Consider the following 15,986-nt stretch of genomic DNA (forward strand, 5'->3'; position numbering starts at 1 on the left):
TGGTGTACAGTATCTTCACGGTGCACTTATTTAAATGAATCTTTTATACTCATAGAAGAAAAAGAAAATTGTGAACATTTCTGCATTTAGTGATTATTACTTACTTCTGTTGATATAAAGAGAAGATTCCTCCTGTTCATTTTTCATGGTCATGTCCTTCATAGACTGCTGATCTCCACTCACCAACGCCTCTTCTTCTTCCTCTTTAACCTCAAGTTTGATGTCTTTTCCTAATTTATCCTGAACCCCAAAACAAAAAATAAAATATCTGGAAAATTAAGTTCAATATAAAAAAGAAATATCTATAAGAAAGTTACCTCATAGTTTAGAATAACTTTTGAGTTCTATAGTTCAGTTCTTTATACCTGATGATGGTGAGGGATGCTTTGATCTTCCTGTGTGGAATCCTGGGAATAATGAAGACTATCCGCCTCCATAGACTGCTGAGCTCCACTCACCAGCATCTCTTCTTCTTCCTTTTTAATCTCATCTTTAATGTCTTTCAATTCTTCAGTCTAAACCCCAAAGATGACAGAATACATTTATAAAAAAGAAACAAGAAGTTATTTTGAAGAATGTGGTCTCATATGTTAGAATTCTTTTTATATTTTAGTTGCTCACTCCCACCTACCTGATGATGGTGAGGGATGGTGTGATCTTCCTGTGTGGAATCCCAGGAATACAGAGGACGGGGATATCTCTCTGGTGGGTTCCCATTACTGGATCCATCTGTTGGAAACACACACACTGACTGAATACATTTTTTTCCATACTGCTCTCTCCTTTACAATAAAGTCTCCTCTTACCCGGTGATGTGAGGGGCGGCTGATTCTCCATCATGACGTCCTTGTAGAGATCCTTGTGTCCTTCTAAATACTCCCACTCCTCCATGGAGAAATAGACAGTGACATCCTGACACCTTATAGGAACCTGACACACACAATGATACAGTCACCATCCAGACACATCCCTTCTCTGTTACTGGATAATGTCCCAGAATTCCCGGCACCGCTCACCTCTCCTGTCAGCAGATCAATGATCTTGTTGGTGACTCCTAGAATCTTCTTGGCACTGGTTACCTCTGTTGTCAGCCAGTGAGGTGGAGGCACTGTGATGGGTGATGTCCTATGAAGATGACTGCTGGGTGTTCATGGATCTCCAGATGTTTCCTTCACAATTTTTTAATTCTGTGTATAGAGAGAAAGTAATTATCAATGAAGACGTCATAGAATCCTTCTCTCCTCTCTAGATAGAACAATGTTTTCATTATAGAGATAAGGATAAAGTTATGTGACCCTCCCAGAATCCTCCTCACCTCCTCACCTCCTCACCTCCTATTGATTTAAACAGGACACACTTCTCTGTCGATAGACAATATACTGAGAATTATTTGGACTATACCAGGATGTGTAATGTCTATACTAGGGATGACCTCAAGATTCAGTCCAAAAAAGTATGGACCAAACCTTGACTGTTCGGATGAACAACCAAACATTTACCCTTTCGGTGGGATAAGACCATCATGTACAATATCTCACAGAAGTGAGTACACCCCTCACATTTTTGTAAATATTTTATTCTATCTTTTCATGTGACAACATTGAAGAACTAACACTTTGCTACAATGTAAAGTAGTGAGTGTACAGCTTGTAAAACAGTGTAAATTTGCTGTCCCCTCATAATAACTCAACACACAGCCATTAATATCTAAACCGCTGGCAAAAAAAGTGAGTACCCCCCTAAGTGAAAATATCGAAATTGGGCCCAAAGTGTAAATATTTTGTGTGGCCATCATTATTTTTCAGCACTGCCTTAACCCTCTTGAGCATGGAGTTTCTGTGCTGTTTGGCATATTGTAAGCGGGATACTTTGTGGCATTTGCGTAGTAATGGTTTTCTTTTGGCAACTGGACCATGCAGCCCATCTTTCTTCAAGTGCCTCCTTATTGTGCATCTTTAAACAGCCACACCACGTTTTCAGAGAGTCCTGCAGTTATTTGTGGGTTTTTCTTTGCATCCCGAACAATTTTCCTGGCAGTTGTGGCTGAAATTTTAGTTGGTCTACCTGACCGTGGTTTGGTTTCAACAGAACCCCTCATTTTCCACTTCTTGATTAGAGTTTGAACACTGCTGATTGGCATTCTTAATTCCTTGGAAATCTTTTTATATCCCTTTCCTGTTTTATACAGTTCAACTACCTTTTCCCGCAGATCCTTTGGCAATTCATTTGCTTACCCCATGACTCATAATCCAGAAACGTCAGTGCAGCACTGGATGAAAGATGCAAGGGTCTGTCAGGAGTCCAGAAACTTGACCTTTTATACACACACACTGATTACAAGCAAACAGATCACAGGTGAGGATGGTTACCTTTAATAGCCATTTAAACCCCTTTGTGTCAACTTGTGTGCATGTTATCTGGCCAAAATCACCAGGGTATGTAAACTTTTGATCAGGGTCATTTGTGTAGTTTCTGTTGTGATTATGATTTAAAAAAGTGTAAACACAGTTGATAATAAATGGCTTCAGCCAAACACTAACCATGAGTGAAAGAAATGTTTTTGTGTTATCATTCATATTCTCAGAAAAATGGCCAAGAAATCATATATTCTGCCAGGGTATGTAAACCTATGAGCACAACTGTATATAATATAAAACTGCAGGCAGGCCACTGGACAAATCACTAGGGACAAAAGGGATGTGAAATGATTTGATACAGTAATGTAATCTGTAAGATTACAGTGTACTGTATGTGTTATCAATTTATCACCTTTTGAATTTGCCGCCAGGGTCTGCCCCGTGAGTCGAGACGCTCGCAGGGAATGGAGCCTGGCACACAGAGGCATCAGGCGGAGGACATGGCCACACTCGGGATTATCGCCATAGAGGTTAATATATGTTATAGAATGGGTGTACCACCCTGCATCCATACTTTGCCCCCTTGCTTCACTGCACCTGGGGCAGCTGCCCCTCGTGCCCACCCCTTGTCCTGGCTCTGCTCCCTGCATGCAGCATGGGGGTCAACGCCCATCTGAATGAAGTCTTAAGGGGGACCCCGTGCAAAAAATAAAAACTAAGGAAATGCAGATCAGTCTTAGTCAACTTAGACACCCTAAAGACCACCGATATACCCCTGCTTACATAGCCGAGACTCCCATACTTCCTCCTATTGGTCTCCCTTCCTCCATAAGCCCCCAGGTGCTGATACCTCATCCTCTCAAGATGCTCTCACCCCAAAGAGTAAAAGCTAACTACCAAAAACACCTGACGAAAAATAGGTGCGATCTTGACACCCCCTGGACCCCCCTCCCATCACTGATTACATTTCCCAAACTGGACTTTTTTAGTGTCAGGAACATCTCACCCTGTTGCCCACCCTAGATCTTACAATGTCTAGCATCACCAACTCTTCTGTGACTATTCACGTTCTTTTAATGTCTTGAATACCTCACTATTGTATGCTCACGCTTTACCGTTGTTTTGTTTTTTGTATTGTTTTGTTTTTGTTATAAATAAAACTTTTCTGTTAAAAAAATAAAAACTGTGAAATCCTGACATAATTTATACCAGACCACTCAGCTATTAAGAGGGAACTCCACACAAAAAAAAAGAGCAAGGCCCCTTAAAAAAAAAAAAAAAAAAAGAAACATACTAGACCCTTATCTCCCTTATCTAACCATACAACCTGGCTGGTTAGGAAAGGAGGACGACGAGAGGACAAGTGTCCCCCACCCCACCCCCCTGAATCATACCAGACCACATACCCTCAACATGAGTAAGTGCCTTGACAAGGGAGGACCTTCCAGCAAAGCACATTATCCCCATGTTGATCAGGACAAGAGCCTCTTCCCCACAACCCTGACATGGTGGTTGTGGGGGTCTGTAGGCAGGGGGCTTCATGGAATCTGAAGCCTCCTTTAGCAATATGGGGGAACCCAGATACCAGTTCCCTCATGTGAACAATTCAAGGGTACATAGTATCCCTACTAATTCACAAAAAAGTAAAGTGTAAACAAGTCACGGTTTTTACTAAGTCCTTTACTTAAAAAATAAATAAATGCCCCATGTTGTTCATCCGCCATCGATCACTTCACCCAGTCATATAAGGATTGGAATTTTGGTTCCCAAACCAAAAAACCAAGGGGCAGGGGCAGTTGGACTATTACATTGCAGGTAGATAGGTAAAGTCAAGTGTAGAAACACATATATAGGAAAATATACATAGAATTTTTATTAATATAAGATCAATAAAACACACATAATCATGTACAATTTAAAAACATAGTGACAATCCATACATATCACCAGTATAATGGTCCCCAAGAGGGGAAAATCACAGTGGGATTGAGGGTCATGAAAAGCATCTCATCTAGTTTTGCGGTCTATTGCCGCTTCATCAGGAGAATATCTGTAATTTGATTAACAGTTTATCAGTAATTATACAAATTAGCCAAAAACAATAGTACAGTCACACATAACAATAATAACAATATATACATGGGGAAAAGAGGGCTAAGCTGCTTACCTAGGTACCCTTGCCAGTGATATAGATCAGCGCTTTTCAACATTTTTGTAGTCAATTCGTAAATTGACAACGCTATACAAGTACCTGTGGTGAAAAAATAATAAAATAAATGCACCTTAAGATTCAGTAATGTCTGTATGCCATTTCCTAACAAGTCACCTCTCCTCTGGAACTTCCTGTCTTTACTCTATATCACTTCCTGTCCATACATGACATCGCTTCCTGTTTTAACCCTACATCACTTCCTGTCCGTACATGACATCACTTCCTTTTTTTTGCGTTCCACGCTCAGGAGTGAGATCACCATCTTGTGGAGAATTTAAATACCACAGCCTTCATTCCTAAATACTGCAGTCTTTATTCATACATTAAAACTCTGCCGCCTCCGCCCCCTATTCAGGCATCGGGCCCCTTTTTGGATGCTGGATGCCTGAATTACAGCGGCGGAGGTGTATTTTTGAAGCACATGATTACAGCCATAGGCTCTAATAGGCTTCAAAAAAGGTGAACTTGGAGCGCAGAGCATTGCGCTCGGAGTCCACCCAAGTGTGTTAGAAAAGCAAATTAATATAAGCTTTTCTAACACTGCACTGCCTCTCCACCAATCAGGTAGTGTGGGTCTGATACCCATCACCTGATTGGCTGAAAGGACAGGCGCTGTGATTGGACGCCTATCAGGAGGAGGGGAGGAGACGCATGGAGGACACAGCTCGCCACTGCAAGGTCCCACAGCTCATAGCCATCACCCGCTGCCTGACCCACCACTGAGATAGGGTAAGTTCCGGGCAGACAGCGAGTGGGCGAGGGGGGGTCACAGTGGCAGCATTTGATGGGCACAATGGCAGCATTTGATGGGCACAATGGCAGCATTTGATGGGGAACAGTGGCAGCATTTGATGGGCACAATGGCAGCATTTGATGGGGAACAGTGGCAGCATTTGATGGGCACAATGGCAGCATTTGATGGGGAACAGTGGCAGCATTTGATGGGCACAATGGCAGCATTTGATGGGGCACTGTGGAACCATTTTATGATGGGACACAGTGGCAGTATTTAATGGCACAGTGGCTGCATTTAATGGGCAGAGTGGCTGCTATTGATGGGCACAGTGGCTGCATCTGATGGCACAGTGGCTGCTATTGATGGGCACAGTGGCTGGCACAGTGGCTGCAATTGATGGGCACAGTGGCTGCATTTCATGGGTGCAGTGAGGCTGCAATTGATGTGTTTTTTTTCAGTTTCTTTGCGCCCCCCAGAAATTTTTGAGCACCAGCCACCACTGGTCCCGAGACTCATCAGACCACGCAACGTTTTTCCAATCTTCTACTGTCCAACTTTGGTGAGCCTCAGTTTCCTGTTCTTAGCTGACAGGAGTGATACACGGTGTGGTCTTCTGCTTCTGTAGCCAATCTGCTTCAAGGTTCGATGTGTTGTGCGTTCAGAGATGGTATTCTGCATACTTTGGTTGTAATGAGGGTTTGAGTTACTGTTGCCTTTCTATCATCCTGAACCAGTCTGCCCATTCTCCTCTGACCTCTAACATCAACATGGCATTTTCCGCCACATAACTGCCCCTCACTGGATATTTTCTCTTTTTCAGGCCATTCTCCATAAACCCGGGAGACGGTTGTGTGTGAAAATCCCAGTAGATCAGCAGTTTCTGAAATACTAAGACCAGCCCATCTGGCACCAACAACCATGCCACGTTCAAAGTCACTTAAACCCCCTTTCTGATGCTCAGTTTAAACTTCAGCAAGTCGTCTTCACCACATCTAGGTGCCTAAATGCATTAGGTTGCAGCCATGTGATTAGCTGAATAACAATTTGTGTTACCAAGCTTTTGAACCGGTGTACCTAATAAAGTGGCCGGTGAGTGTATATACATCTCTATATGATCTTATTAGGCACCATAACTGGATCGTCAGACACATCGAGGACTACAATTGACCTCTACGATTGAGCTCCTATTGGACAAAACATGTTAAAATGAGGTTCTCCAATGGGTTGGAGACCAAGCTGAAGCCATTATTTACTAAGAGGAGCTCACTATATGGTGAGGTAGTGTGCGGAGAGGCACTAACTTGTTGTAGGCCTCAATGTGTCTAATAAGCCAGTAATCAACCTGACCAGCACCTGCAAACACTGTGGCCAGTTGGCTGGGATAACAGATTGGGGTATTCAAGCAGTATCAATTTCTATTTGGTTTTTGGTCAACTACAACTGGATGTTATTGGAGTCTTCTATTTCCGTTCTTTTTTGCTCTTCTTTTTCTTCAGTAGAGCAGACCCCAAGCCGGTCTCGCTGTTTGTCCCAGGTTCTTTTCCCTAAAGGTGCACGGCAGCCAGGCACAGAGCAGTTTCTCTGTCTCTTCATTCAATAACCAGGCAGAATGCTTTTTTGGGGGGTTTTATTGGTTGAAGAACTGGGATGGGGGATGGGGTTAACCTTGGGATATTCCAGTCAAGTCCAGTGCAACTTTAACTGAGGACCACTCTCTAGTAGAACTAACTTCTTCAAGGCAGGCCTCTATTAAAAGAGGATGTGGGCATACAGCGATCGCGGGCCGCCGGCGGACATCGAGTGGGCGGCCCGCTCGTACCCGTTATCCTGCTTTTACGGACTGACGTACAGGTACGTCAGTTCGCGCAGGAGAGCTGACCTCAGAGGCGTAACTAGATCCTTTAGTGCAAGAAACAATGATGGGCCCCCCCCTCCATCCGAGCTCCATGCCTATCAGTGCTCATCAATGCCCATCAATGCCTCCTATCACAGCAGCCTATCAGTGCCCCCTATCAGTGCCCCCCTTCAGTGCTCATCAGTGCCCCTATCAGTGCCTTCTTAGTGCCCCCTATCAGTGCCCCTAGTGCCTTCTCAGTCCCCCTATCAGTGCCTCCCTTCAGTGCTCATCAGTAAATCCCATTGGTGCCTCCCATCGGTGCCCCCTATCAGTGCTCATCAGTAAATCTTATTAGTGCCTCCCATCGGTGCCCCCAATCAGTGCTCATCAGTAAATCTTATTAGTGCCTCCCATCGGTGCCCCCAATCAGTGCCCCCTAGTGCCTTATCAGTGCCCCCATCAGTTCCTCCTATAATTGCCCACCAGTGCCTCCCATCAGTGCCCCCTATCAGTGCCCCCTAGTGCCTTCTCAGTGCCCCCTATCAGTGCCTCCCTTCAGTGCTCATCAGTAAATCTTATCAGTGCCCATCAGAGTCCTCTATCAATGTCCATCAGATTCCTCTATCAGTGTCCTCTATCAGTGTCCATCAGTGTCCATCAGTGCCCTCTATCAGTGTCCATCAGTGCCCTCTATCAGTGTCCATCAGTGCCCTCTATCAGTGCCCATCAGAGTCCTTTATCAGTGTCCATCAATGCCCTCTATCAGTGCCCATCAGTGTCCTCTATCAGTGCCCATCAGAGTCCTCTGTCTTCTCAGGACAGCACGGCTCTGAGCGGAGAGCGTGTCTCTCCAGTGGCATCACTAGGGTTGGTGTCACCCGGTGAGGAAAAAATTGGTGTCACCCCCCTCCACCAACTATAGCCCCCCTCAGTACAGACCCCCATCCACTAACTGCAGACCCCCCTCTCAGTATAGACCCCCCACTAAGTACAGACCCCCCTCTTGCAGTATAGATCCTCCTCACTAAGTACAGACCCCATCCATCAGTATAGCCCCCCTCATTGCAGACCCCCCATCTATCAGTATAGCCCCCTCTATCAGCATAGACCCCCATATATCAGTGTAGACCCCCTTAGTGCAGACCCCCATCTATCAGTATAGACCCCCCTCAGTGCAGACCCTCATCTATCAGTATAGACCCCCCTCTATCACTATAGACTCCAGTGTAGACCCCCTCCATCAGTGCAGACCTCCCCTCCCTCATTGCAGACCCCCCTCCATCAGTTCACACCCCCCCAGTACAGACCCCCCCTCCATCAGTGCAGGCCCCCCCACAATGCAGACCACCCCCACTCCATCATTGCAGATCCCCCCATCAATGCAGACCCCCCCTTATTGCAGACCACCCCCTCCATCAGTTCACACCCACCTCAGTACAGACCCCCCCTCCATCAGTGCAGACCTCCCCTCCCTCATTGCAGACCCCCCTCCATCAGTACACCCCTCCATCAGTGCAGACCTCCCCTCCCTCATTGCAGACCCCCTTCATCAGTTCACACCCCACTCAGTACAGAACCCCCTCCATCAGTGCAGGCCCCCCCCCCCCACAATGCAGACAACCCCCCTCCATCAGTGCAGGGCCCCCATCAATGCAGACTCCCCTCATTGCAGACCACCCCCTTCATCAGTTCACACCCCCCCTCAATACAGACCCCCCTCCATCAGTGCAGACCTCCCCTCCCTCATTGCAGACCCCCCCTCCATCAGTGCAGACCTCCCCTCCCTCATTGCAGACCCCCCTCCATCAGTTCACACCCCCCTCAGTACAGATCCCCCCTCTATCAGTGCAGACCTCCCCTCCCTCATTGCAGACCCCCCTCCATCAGTTCACACCCCCCTCAGTACAGATCCCCCCTCCATCAGTGCAGACCTCCCCTCCCTCATTGCAGACCCCCCTCCGTCAGTTCACACCCCCCTCAGTACAGACCCCCCTCCATCAGTGCAGGCCCCCCCACAATGCAGACCACCCCCCCTCCATCAGTGCAGACCCCCCCATCAATGCAGACTCCCCTCATTGCAGACCACCCCCCTCCATCAGCACACCCCCCCTCAGTGCAAACCCCCCATGGTGCAGAGACCCCACTTAGTGCAGATCCCCGTCCCTCCATCAATGCAGACCCCCATCAATGCAGACCCCCCTCAGTGCAGACCACCGTCCCTCCATCAGTGCAGACCCCCCTCCCATAGCGTTCCCCCCAGCACATGTCTATTTGAATAAAAACTTTACAGACCTCAGAACAGCGCGGGATAGGCACAGCGGCATGTGTCCCTCGGACTCCTCCTCCTCCCCCTCCGTAAACAGAGAGGAGGGGGAGGGGGTTTCGGTCCGCTCCGCTGTGCGCAGCACTGTGTAGGGGTGAGGACTGTGCGGCGTGCGGTGCCGCTGCCCACAGGTGTCACCCCTCTGGCGGGTGTCACCCGGTGCGGAACGCCCCCCCCCCCCACAAGGCCTGTGCGTCTCTCATCTAACAGCAGCACAGAGACACCGGCATTGTTTGTTTTATTTCCCTCTCCGTGTGTCCTCTCTCGCACGGGATGACAGAGAACACACAGCTGATCTTCTCCCCCCTCCCCTCTCCTGTGATACGCAGGCAATCAAGTGTGAAGCTACATTTCCCGCGGAGCACAGAGAAGGGAGGGGGGAGAAGATCAGCTGTGTGTCCTCTGTCATCCCGTGCGAGAGAGGACACACGGAGAGGGAAATAAAACAAACGATGCCGGTGTCTCTGTGCTGCTGTTAGATGAGAGACACACTCTCCGCTCAGAGCCCTGTGAACCCACAGTGGCGGAATGCTGGGCCCCGTCACAAAGTGCAACTGTTGCGACCCCGGTAATTCCGCCACTGGCCGACCTGCCGCAGTATATCTGCGTGAGCAGGACAGCAAGTGGTTAATATATACAGATCTTTCTTTCCGGATTGTATGCTCTACCTCTTTTATCCATTCCCTATGTGTCGGTGGATTCATTGCTAGCCATTTTCTCACTAATAACTGAACAAACACCTAATTCTTGCCATATGTTTGTTATTTCCAATATTTTCATTTTGTATACATCCCAAGATACATATCACTGGATTCAGCTCAAAGTTGACACCAAAGACCAAGTCTATAGTGTCAACAACCTCCCTCCAATATCTATGCAGCTTTGGACATCTCCACATCATATGGATGAGATCTCCCCCCAGATCCCCACACCTTGGACATCTAGCATTGGGTCTCCGTCCAAATAAGAATCGCTTTCGGGGGGTTGTAATATGTTCTGTGAAATCGCAACAAATGGGAAGTTCTTTGCGATGGGGATAACGATACCAATGGTCCAGTATCTAATATGTATCTCCATTGTTCCTCTGTTATATCTCCCAATTCTTCTACCCATCGACATTTACAAGGGAGTTGGCCTTTCCCATTTATCGCTCCTTCACATATCTTTTCATATATTTCCAATATCAATCCTTTAGGCCCCTTTCACACTGGGGCGGTAGGGGGCGTCGGCGGTAAAACAGCGCTATTTTTAGCGCTGTATTACCGCGGTATTCGGCCGCTAGCGGTGCGGTTTTAACCCCCCGCTGGCGGCCGAAAAAGGGTTAAAACCCCTCGTATTACCGCGGTATCAGGGGCGGATCCAGGGGGGGGGCAACGGGGCAATTGCCCCCTCCGAGAAATGTGGGTGACTGTGAGAGCAGGGTGTGACTGAGAGAGAGAGCCCGCCAGCGGGCGGCTCCGTTAGTGAGAGAGCCGCTGGGCGGCTCCGTGAGTGAAAGAGCCGCCGGGCGGCTCCGTGAGAGAAGGAGGAGCCGGGCGGCTCCGTGACTGAGAGAGCCGCTGAGCGGCTCCGTGAGTGAAGGAGGAGCCGGGCGGCTCCGTGAGTGAAGGAGGAGCCGGGCGGCTCCGTGACTGAGAGAGCCGCTGAGCGGCTCCGTGAGTGAAGGAGGAGCCGGGCGGCTCTGTGTGTGAAGGAGGAGCCGGGCGGCTCCGTGACTGAGAGAGCCGCTGGGCAGCTCCGTGAGTGAGGGAGCCGCCGGGCGGCTCCATAGGTGAGAAAGAGCCGCCGCTGACTGACATGTGCCGCTCAATGTGTTTGTGGGCGGGCCGCTGCGTGCTGGCCAATCAGGGAGCCGGCGGGCGGGGGAGCAGAGAGATGACATCATCTCTCACCGCCCGGCGCCCGCCCTGCATCCCTGCAGTTCCACTTCCCCTCCTCTATGCAGGCAGCTGCGGCAGCAGAGAGATTACATCATCTCTCTGCTGCCTGTCTCTGGGACACAAGAGACCACCTTAGCAGGTGGCAAGTGACAGGCGACGTGGCAAGTGACAATCCGCAACATGTGGCAGGCGACGTGGCAAGTGACAATCTTCATCTGGTGGCAGGCGACGTGGCAAGTGACAATCCGCAACGTGGCAGGCGACGTGGCAAGTGACAATCTGCATCTGGTGACAGGCGACGTGGCAAGTGACAATCCGCAACATGTGGCAGGCGACGTGGCAAGTGACATGGCAAGTGACAATCCGCAACGTGGCAGGCGACGTGGCAAGTGACATGGCAAGTGACAATCCGCAACGTGGCAGGCGACGACGAAAGTGACATGGCAAGTGACAATCCGCAACGTGGCAGGCGATGTGGCAAGTGACAATCTGCATCTGGTGACAGGCGACGTGGCAAGTGACAATCCGCAACATGTGGCAGGCGACGTGGCAAGTGACAATCTGCATCTAGTGACAGGTAACGTGGCAAGTGACACACTCGGGGCTCCCACTGATTCTGCATTATGGTGAGTTAAACTATTTAATTTTTTATAACAATGTAATTATAGTAATAATGTGCTTCAATCATCCTGACACCATAACAACCATGGTGCCGTGATGATTGAAGCGCCAACACCAGCCATTTCCCCGATAGATGTACCCCAAAAAATATATTTTCTGGCAGTGCCCCTCCCGAGACTAGACTCTGGATCCGCCCCTGCGCGGTATAGCCGCGCTGTCCCATTGATTTCAATGGGAAGGAGCGGTTTAGGAGCAGTGAATACACCGCTCCTTCACCGCTCCAAAGATGCAGCTTGCAGGAGATTTTTTCTTCTCCTGCCAGCGCACCGCTTCAGTGTGAAAGCCCTCGGGCTTTCACACTGAACAAACAGAGGAGGCTGTTTAGGGGCGGTTTGCAGGTGCTATTTTTAGCGCAATAACGCCTGCAAACCGCCCCAGTGTGAAAGGGGCCTTAGTCAGGTTTGCATTGGTTACTTTACGAAGAATAGTAATCCCACTCCACTCCAGCAGTTTCCCTCTAAATTGTTTGTCCAAAGCATGCCTAATTTGTAGATATCTATAGAAAGACTGTTTTGGTATACCATATTCCTCTCTAACCTCCTGAAATGATTTAACCACTTGACCACTGGGCACTTAAACCCCCTTAATAACCAGACCAATTTTCAGCTTTTGGTGCTCTCACATTTTGAATGACAATTACTCAGTCATGCAACACTGTATCTATATGAAATTTTTGTCCTTTTTTTCACACAAATAGAGCTTTCTTTTGGTGGTATTTAATCACTGCTGGGTTCTTTATTTTTTGCGCTATAAAAGAAAAAAGACGGAAAAATCTGTAAAAAAATGCATTTTTCTTCGTTTCTGTTTTATTTTGCAAATTATAAATTTTTCTTCATATATTTTGGCCAAAATTTATAACGCTACATATCTTTGGTAAAAATAACCCAAATCTGTGGATATTATTTGGTCTTTGTGAAAGTTATAGAGTCCAAAAGCTATGATGCCAATATCTGAAAATTGATCACACCTGAATTACTGACGGCCTATCTCATTTCTTGAGACCCGAACATGCCAGAAAAGTACAAATACCCCCCAAATGACCCCTTTTTGGAAAGAAGACATTCCAAGGTGTTTAGAAAGATGCATGGTGAGTTTTTTGAAGTTGTAATTTTTTCCCACAATTCTTTGCAAAATCAAGTTTTTTTTTTCACAAAATTGTCATATTAGCAGGTTATTTCTCACACACTGCATATGCATACCACAAATTACACCCCAAAACACATTCTACTATTACTCCCGAGTATGGCGATACCACATGTGTGAGACTTTTACACAGCGTGGCCACATACAGAGGCCCAACATGCACAGAGCACCTTCAGGCGTTCTGGAGCACCCAGGCCAATTCTGACATTTTTCTCCTACATGTAAAAATCATCATTTATTTGCTAGAAAATTATAGAACCCCAAAACATTATATATATTTTTTAGCAAAGACCCTAGAGCAGTGGTTCTCAACTCCAGTCCTCAGGACCCACCAACAGGCCAGATTTTAAGTATTACCTTGGGGAGATGCAGACTAGAATACTGCAATCACTGAGCAGCAAATGATATCATCTGTGATGTATTTCAGTTATCTTGCAAACCTGGCCTGTTAGTGGGTCCTGAGGACCGGAGTTGAGAACCACTGCCCTAGAGAATACAATAGCTGTCATTGCAACTTTTTATCTCGCACGATATTTGCGCAGCAATTTTTCAAACGCGTTTTTTTGAAAGAAGTTTTGGGCTTTAAAAAAACCAAAACAGTAAGGTTAGCCCAATGTTTTTGCATAATATGAAAGATGAAGTTACGGCGAGTAAATAGATACCTAACATGTCACATTTAAAAATTGCACACGCTTGTGGAATGGCGCCAAACTTTGCTACTTAAAAATCCCCATAGGCGACTCTTTAAAAATTTTTACTGGTTACAAATTTTGAGTTACAGAGGAGGTCTAGAGCCACAATTATTGCGCTCACTCTACCGATCGCAGCGATACCTCCCATGTGTGGTTTGAACACCGTTTTCATATGTGGGCGGGACTTACGTATGCGTTCGCTTCTGCATGCGAGCACACGGACAGGGGCGCTTTAAATTTTTTTTTTTTCTTTATTGTTCATTTTACTTTATTTATTTTAGTTTGACGCTTTTTTCCAAAAAAACATTTTTTTGATCACTTTTATTCCTATTACAAGGAATGTAAACATCCCTTGTAATAGGATTATGGCATGACAGGTCCTCTTTACAGTGAGATATGGGGTCAGTAAGACCCCACATCCCACCTCTAGGCTGTGCCTGAAATAAATAAAAAAAAAAAACGATTCTGGCTTCGATCGTAGCGGTGAGTCGGTAGAAGCACCGGAGGGCGGGGGGATGTCCCCTCTCGCCTCCCGTAAGAACGATCAAGCAGTGTAACAGCTGCTATGATCATTCTTATGGTGTAGGGAATCGCCGGCTGAAAAAGCTGATATCTGAATGATGCCTGTAGCTGCACCCATCATTCAGATATCCCCGCACAAAGTCAAGGACATAGTATGACAGCAGACGGGAAGTGGTTAAAACGCTTTTTTTTTTTTTAACACAAAGTTGTCCATTTATACAATATTTCTAACACATAGCATGTACATACCAAAAATGACACCCCAAAATAGATTCTCCTTCTCCTCCTGAGTACGGCGATACCACATGTGTGAGACTTCCACAGCCTGGCCACATATAGAGGCAGAGTATGGCTGAGCATGGCTGAGCATGGCCGAGTATGGCTGAGCATGGCTGAGCATGGCTGAGCATAGTTATAGTTACATAGTAGGTGAGGTTGAAAAAAGACACAAGTCCATCAAGTCCAACCTATGTGTGTGATTATGTGTCAGTATTACATTATATATCCCTGTATGTTGCGGTCATTCAGGTGCTTATCTAATAGTTTCACAGCATGGCTGAGCATGGCCGAGTATGGCTAGGTATTGTCGAGTATGACTGGGTATGGCTGGGTATCACCGAGTATTGCAGAGTATGGCTGGGTATTGCGGGGTATTGCAGAGTGTGGCTGGGTATGGCAGAGTATTGCGGGTTGTGGCAGAGTTTTGCAGGGTATTGCAGAGTATGGCAGAGTATGGCAGGGTATGGCTGAGTATGGCTGAGCATGGCTGGGTATGGCAGAGCATGGCTGGGTATCACCGAGTATTGCAGAGTATGGCTGAGTATGGCTGAGCATAGCTGGGTATGGCAGAGTATGGCTGGGTATCACCAAGCATTGCAGAGTATGGCTGGGTATTGCGGGGTATGGCAGAGTATAGCGGGGTATTGCAGGGTATGGCAGAGTATTGTGGGGTATTGCAGAGTATTGTGGGGTATTGCAGAGTATTGTGGGGTATTGTGGGGCATTGCAGAGTATTGTGGGGCATTGCAGAGTATTGTGGGGTATTGCAGAGTATTGTGGGGTATTGCAGAGTATTGTGGGGCATTGCAGAGTATTGTGGGGCATTGCAGAGTATTGTGGGGCATTGCAGAGTATTGTGGGGTATTGCAGAGTATTGTGGGGTATTGCAGAGTATTGTGGGGCATTGCAGAGTATTGTGGGGTATTGTGGGGCATTGCAGAGTATTGTGGGGTATTGCAGAGTATTGTGGGGTATTGCAGCGTATTATGGGGCATTGCAGAGTATTGTGGGGCATTTCAGAGTATTGTGGGGTATTGTGGGGCATTTCAGAGTATTGTGGGGTATTGTGGGGCATTGCAGAGTATTGTGGGGTATTGCAGAGTATTGTGGGGTATTGCAGAGTATTGTAGGGCATTGCAGAGTATTGTGGGGTATTGTGGGGCATTGCAGAGTATTGTGGGGTATTGCAGAGTATTGTGGGGTATTGCAGAGTATTGTGGGGCATTGCAGAGTATTGTGGGGTATTGTGGGGCATTGCAGAGTATTGTGGGGCATTGCAGAGTATTGTGGGGCATTTCAGAGTATTGTGGGGTATTGTGGGGCA

At 47.2% G+C, this 15,986-nt stretch overlaps 1 protein-coding gene across 1 annotated transcript in view; it reads right to left on the minus strand.

Annotated features, from left to right (window-relative positions):
* The window catches only part of LOC141106915 (uncharacterized), a 61,208-nt gene that overhangs the window by 34,406 nt on the left and 10,816 nt on the right, over positions 1-15,986 (minus strand). The window contains exons 9-13 of the mRNA XM_073597844.1: positions 1,017-1,147; positions 807-930; positions 632-729; positions 366-515; positions 105-240 (exon numbers count right to left, since the gene is read on the minus strand). Of these exons, the coding sequence (XP_073453945.1) occupies positions 105-240; positions 366-515; positions 632-729; positions 807-930; positions 1,017-1,147 (639 nt within the window). The remainder of the gene's footprint in view (positions 1-104; positions 241-365; positions 516-631; positions 730-806; positions 931-1,016; positions 1,148-15,986) is intronic.

Source organism: Aquarana catesbeiana, linkage group LG08 (genome assembly GCF_042186555.1).
Source record: "Aquarana catesbeiana isolate 2022-GZ linkage group LG08, ASM4218655v1, whole genome shotgun sequence".
NCBI classification, from domain to species: Eukaryota; Metazoa; Chordata; class Amphibia; order Anura; family Ranidae; genus Aquarana; species Aquarana catesbeiana.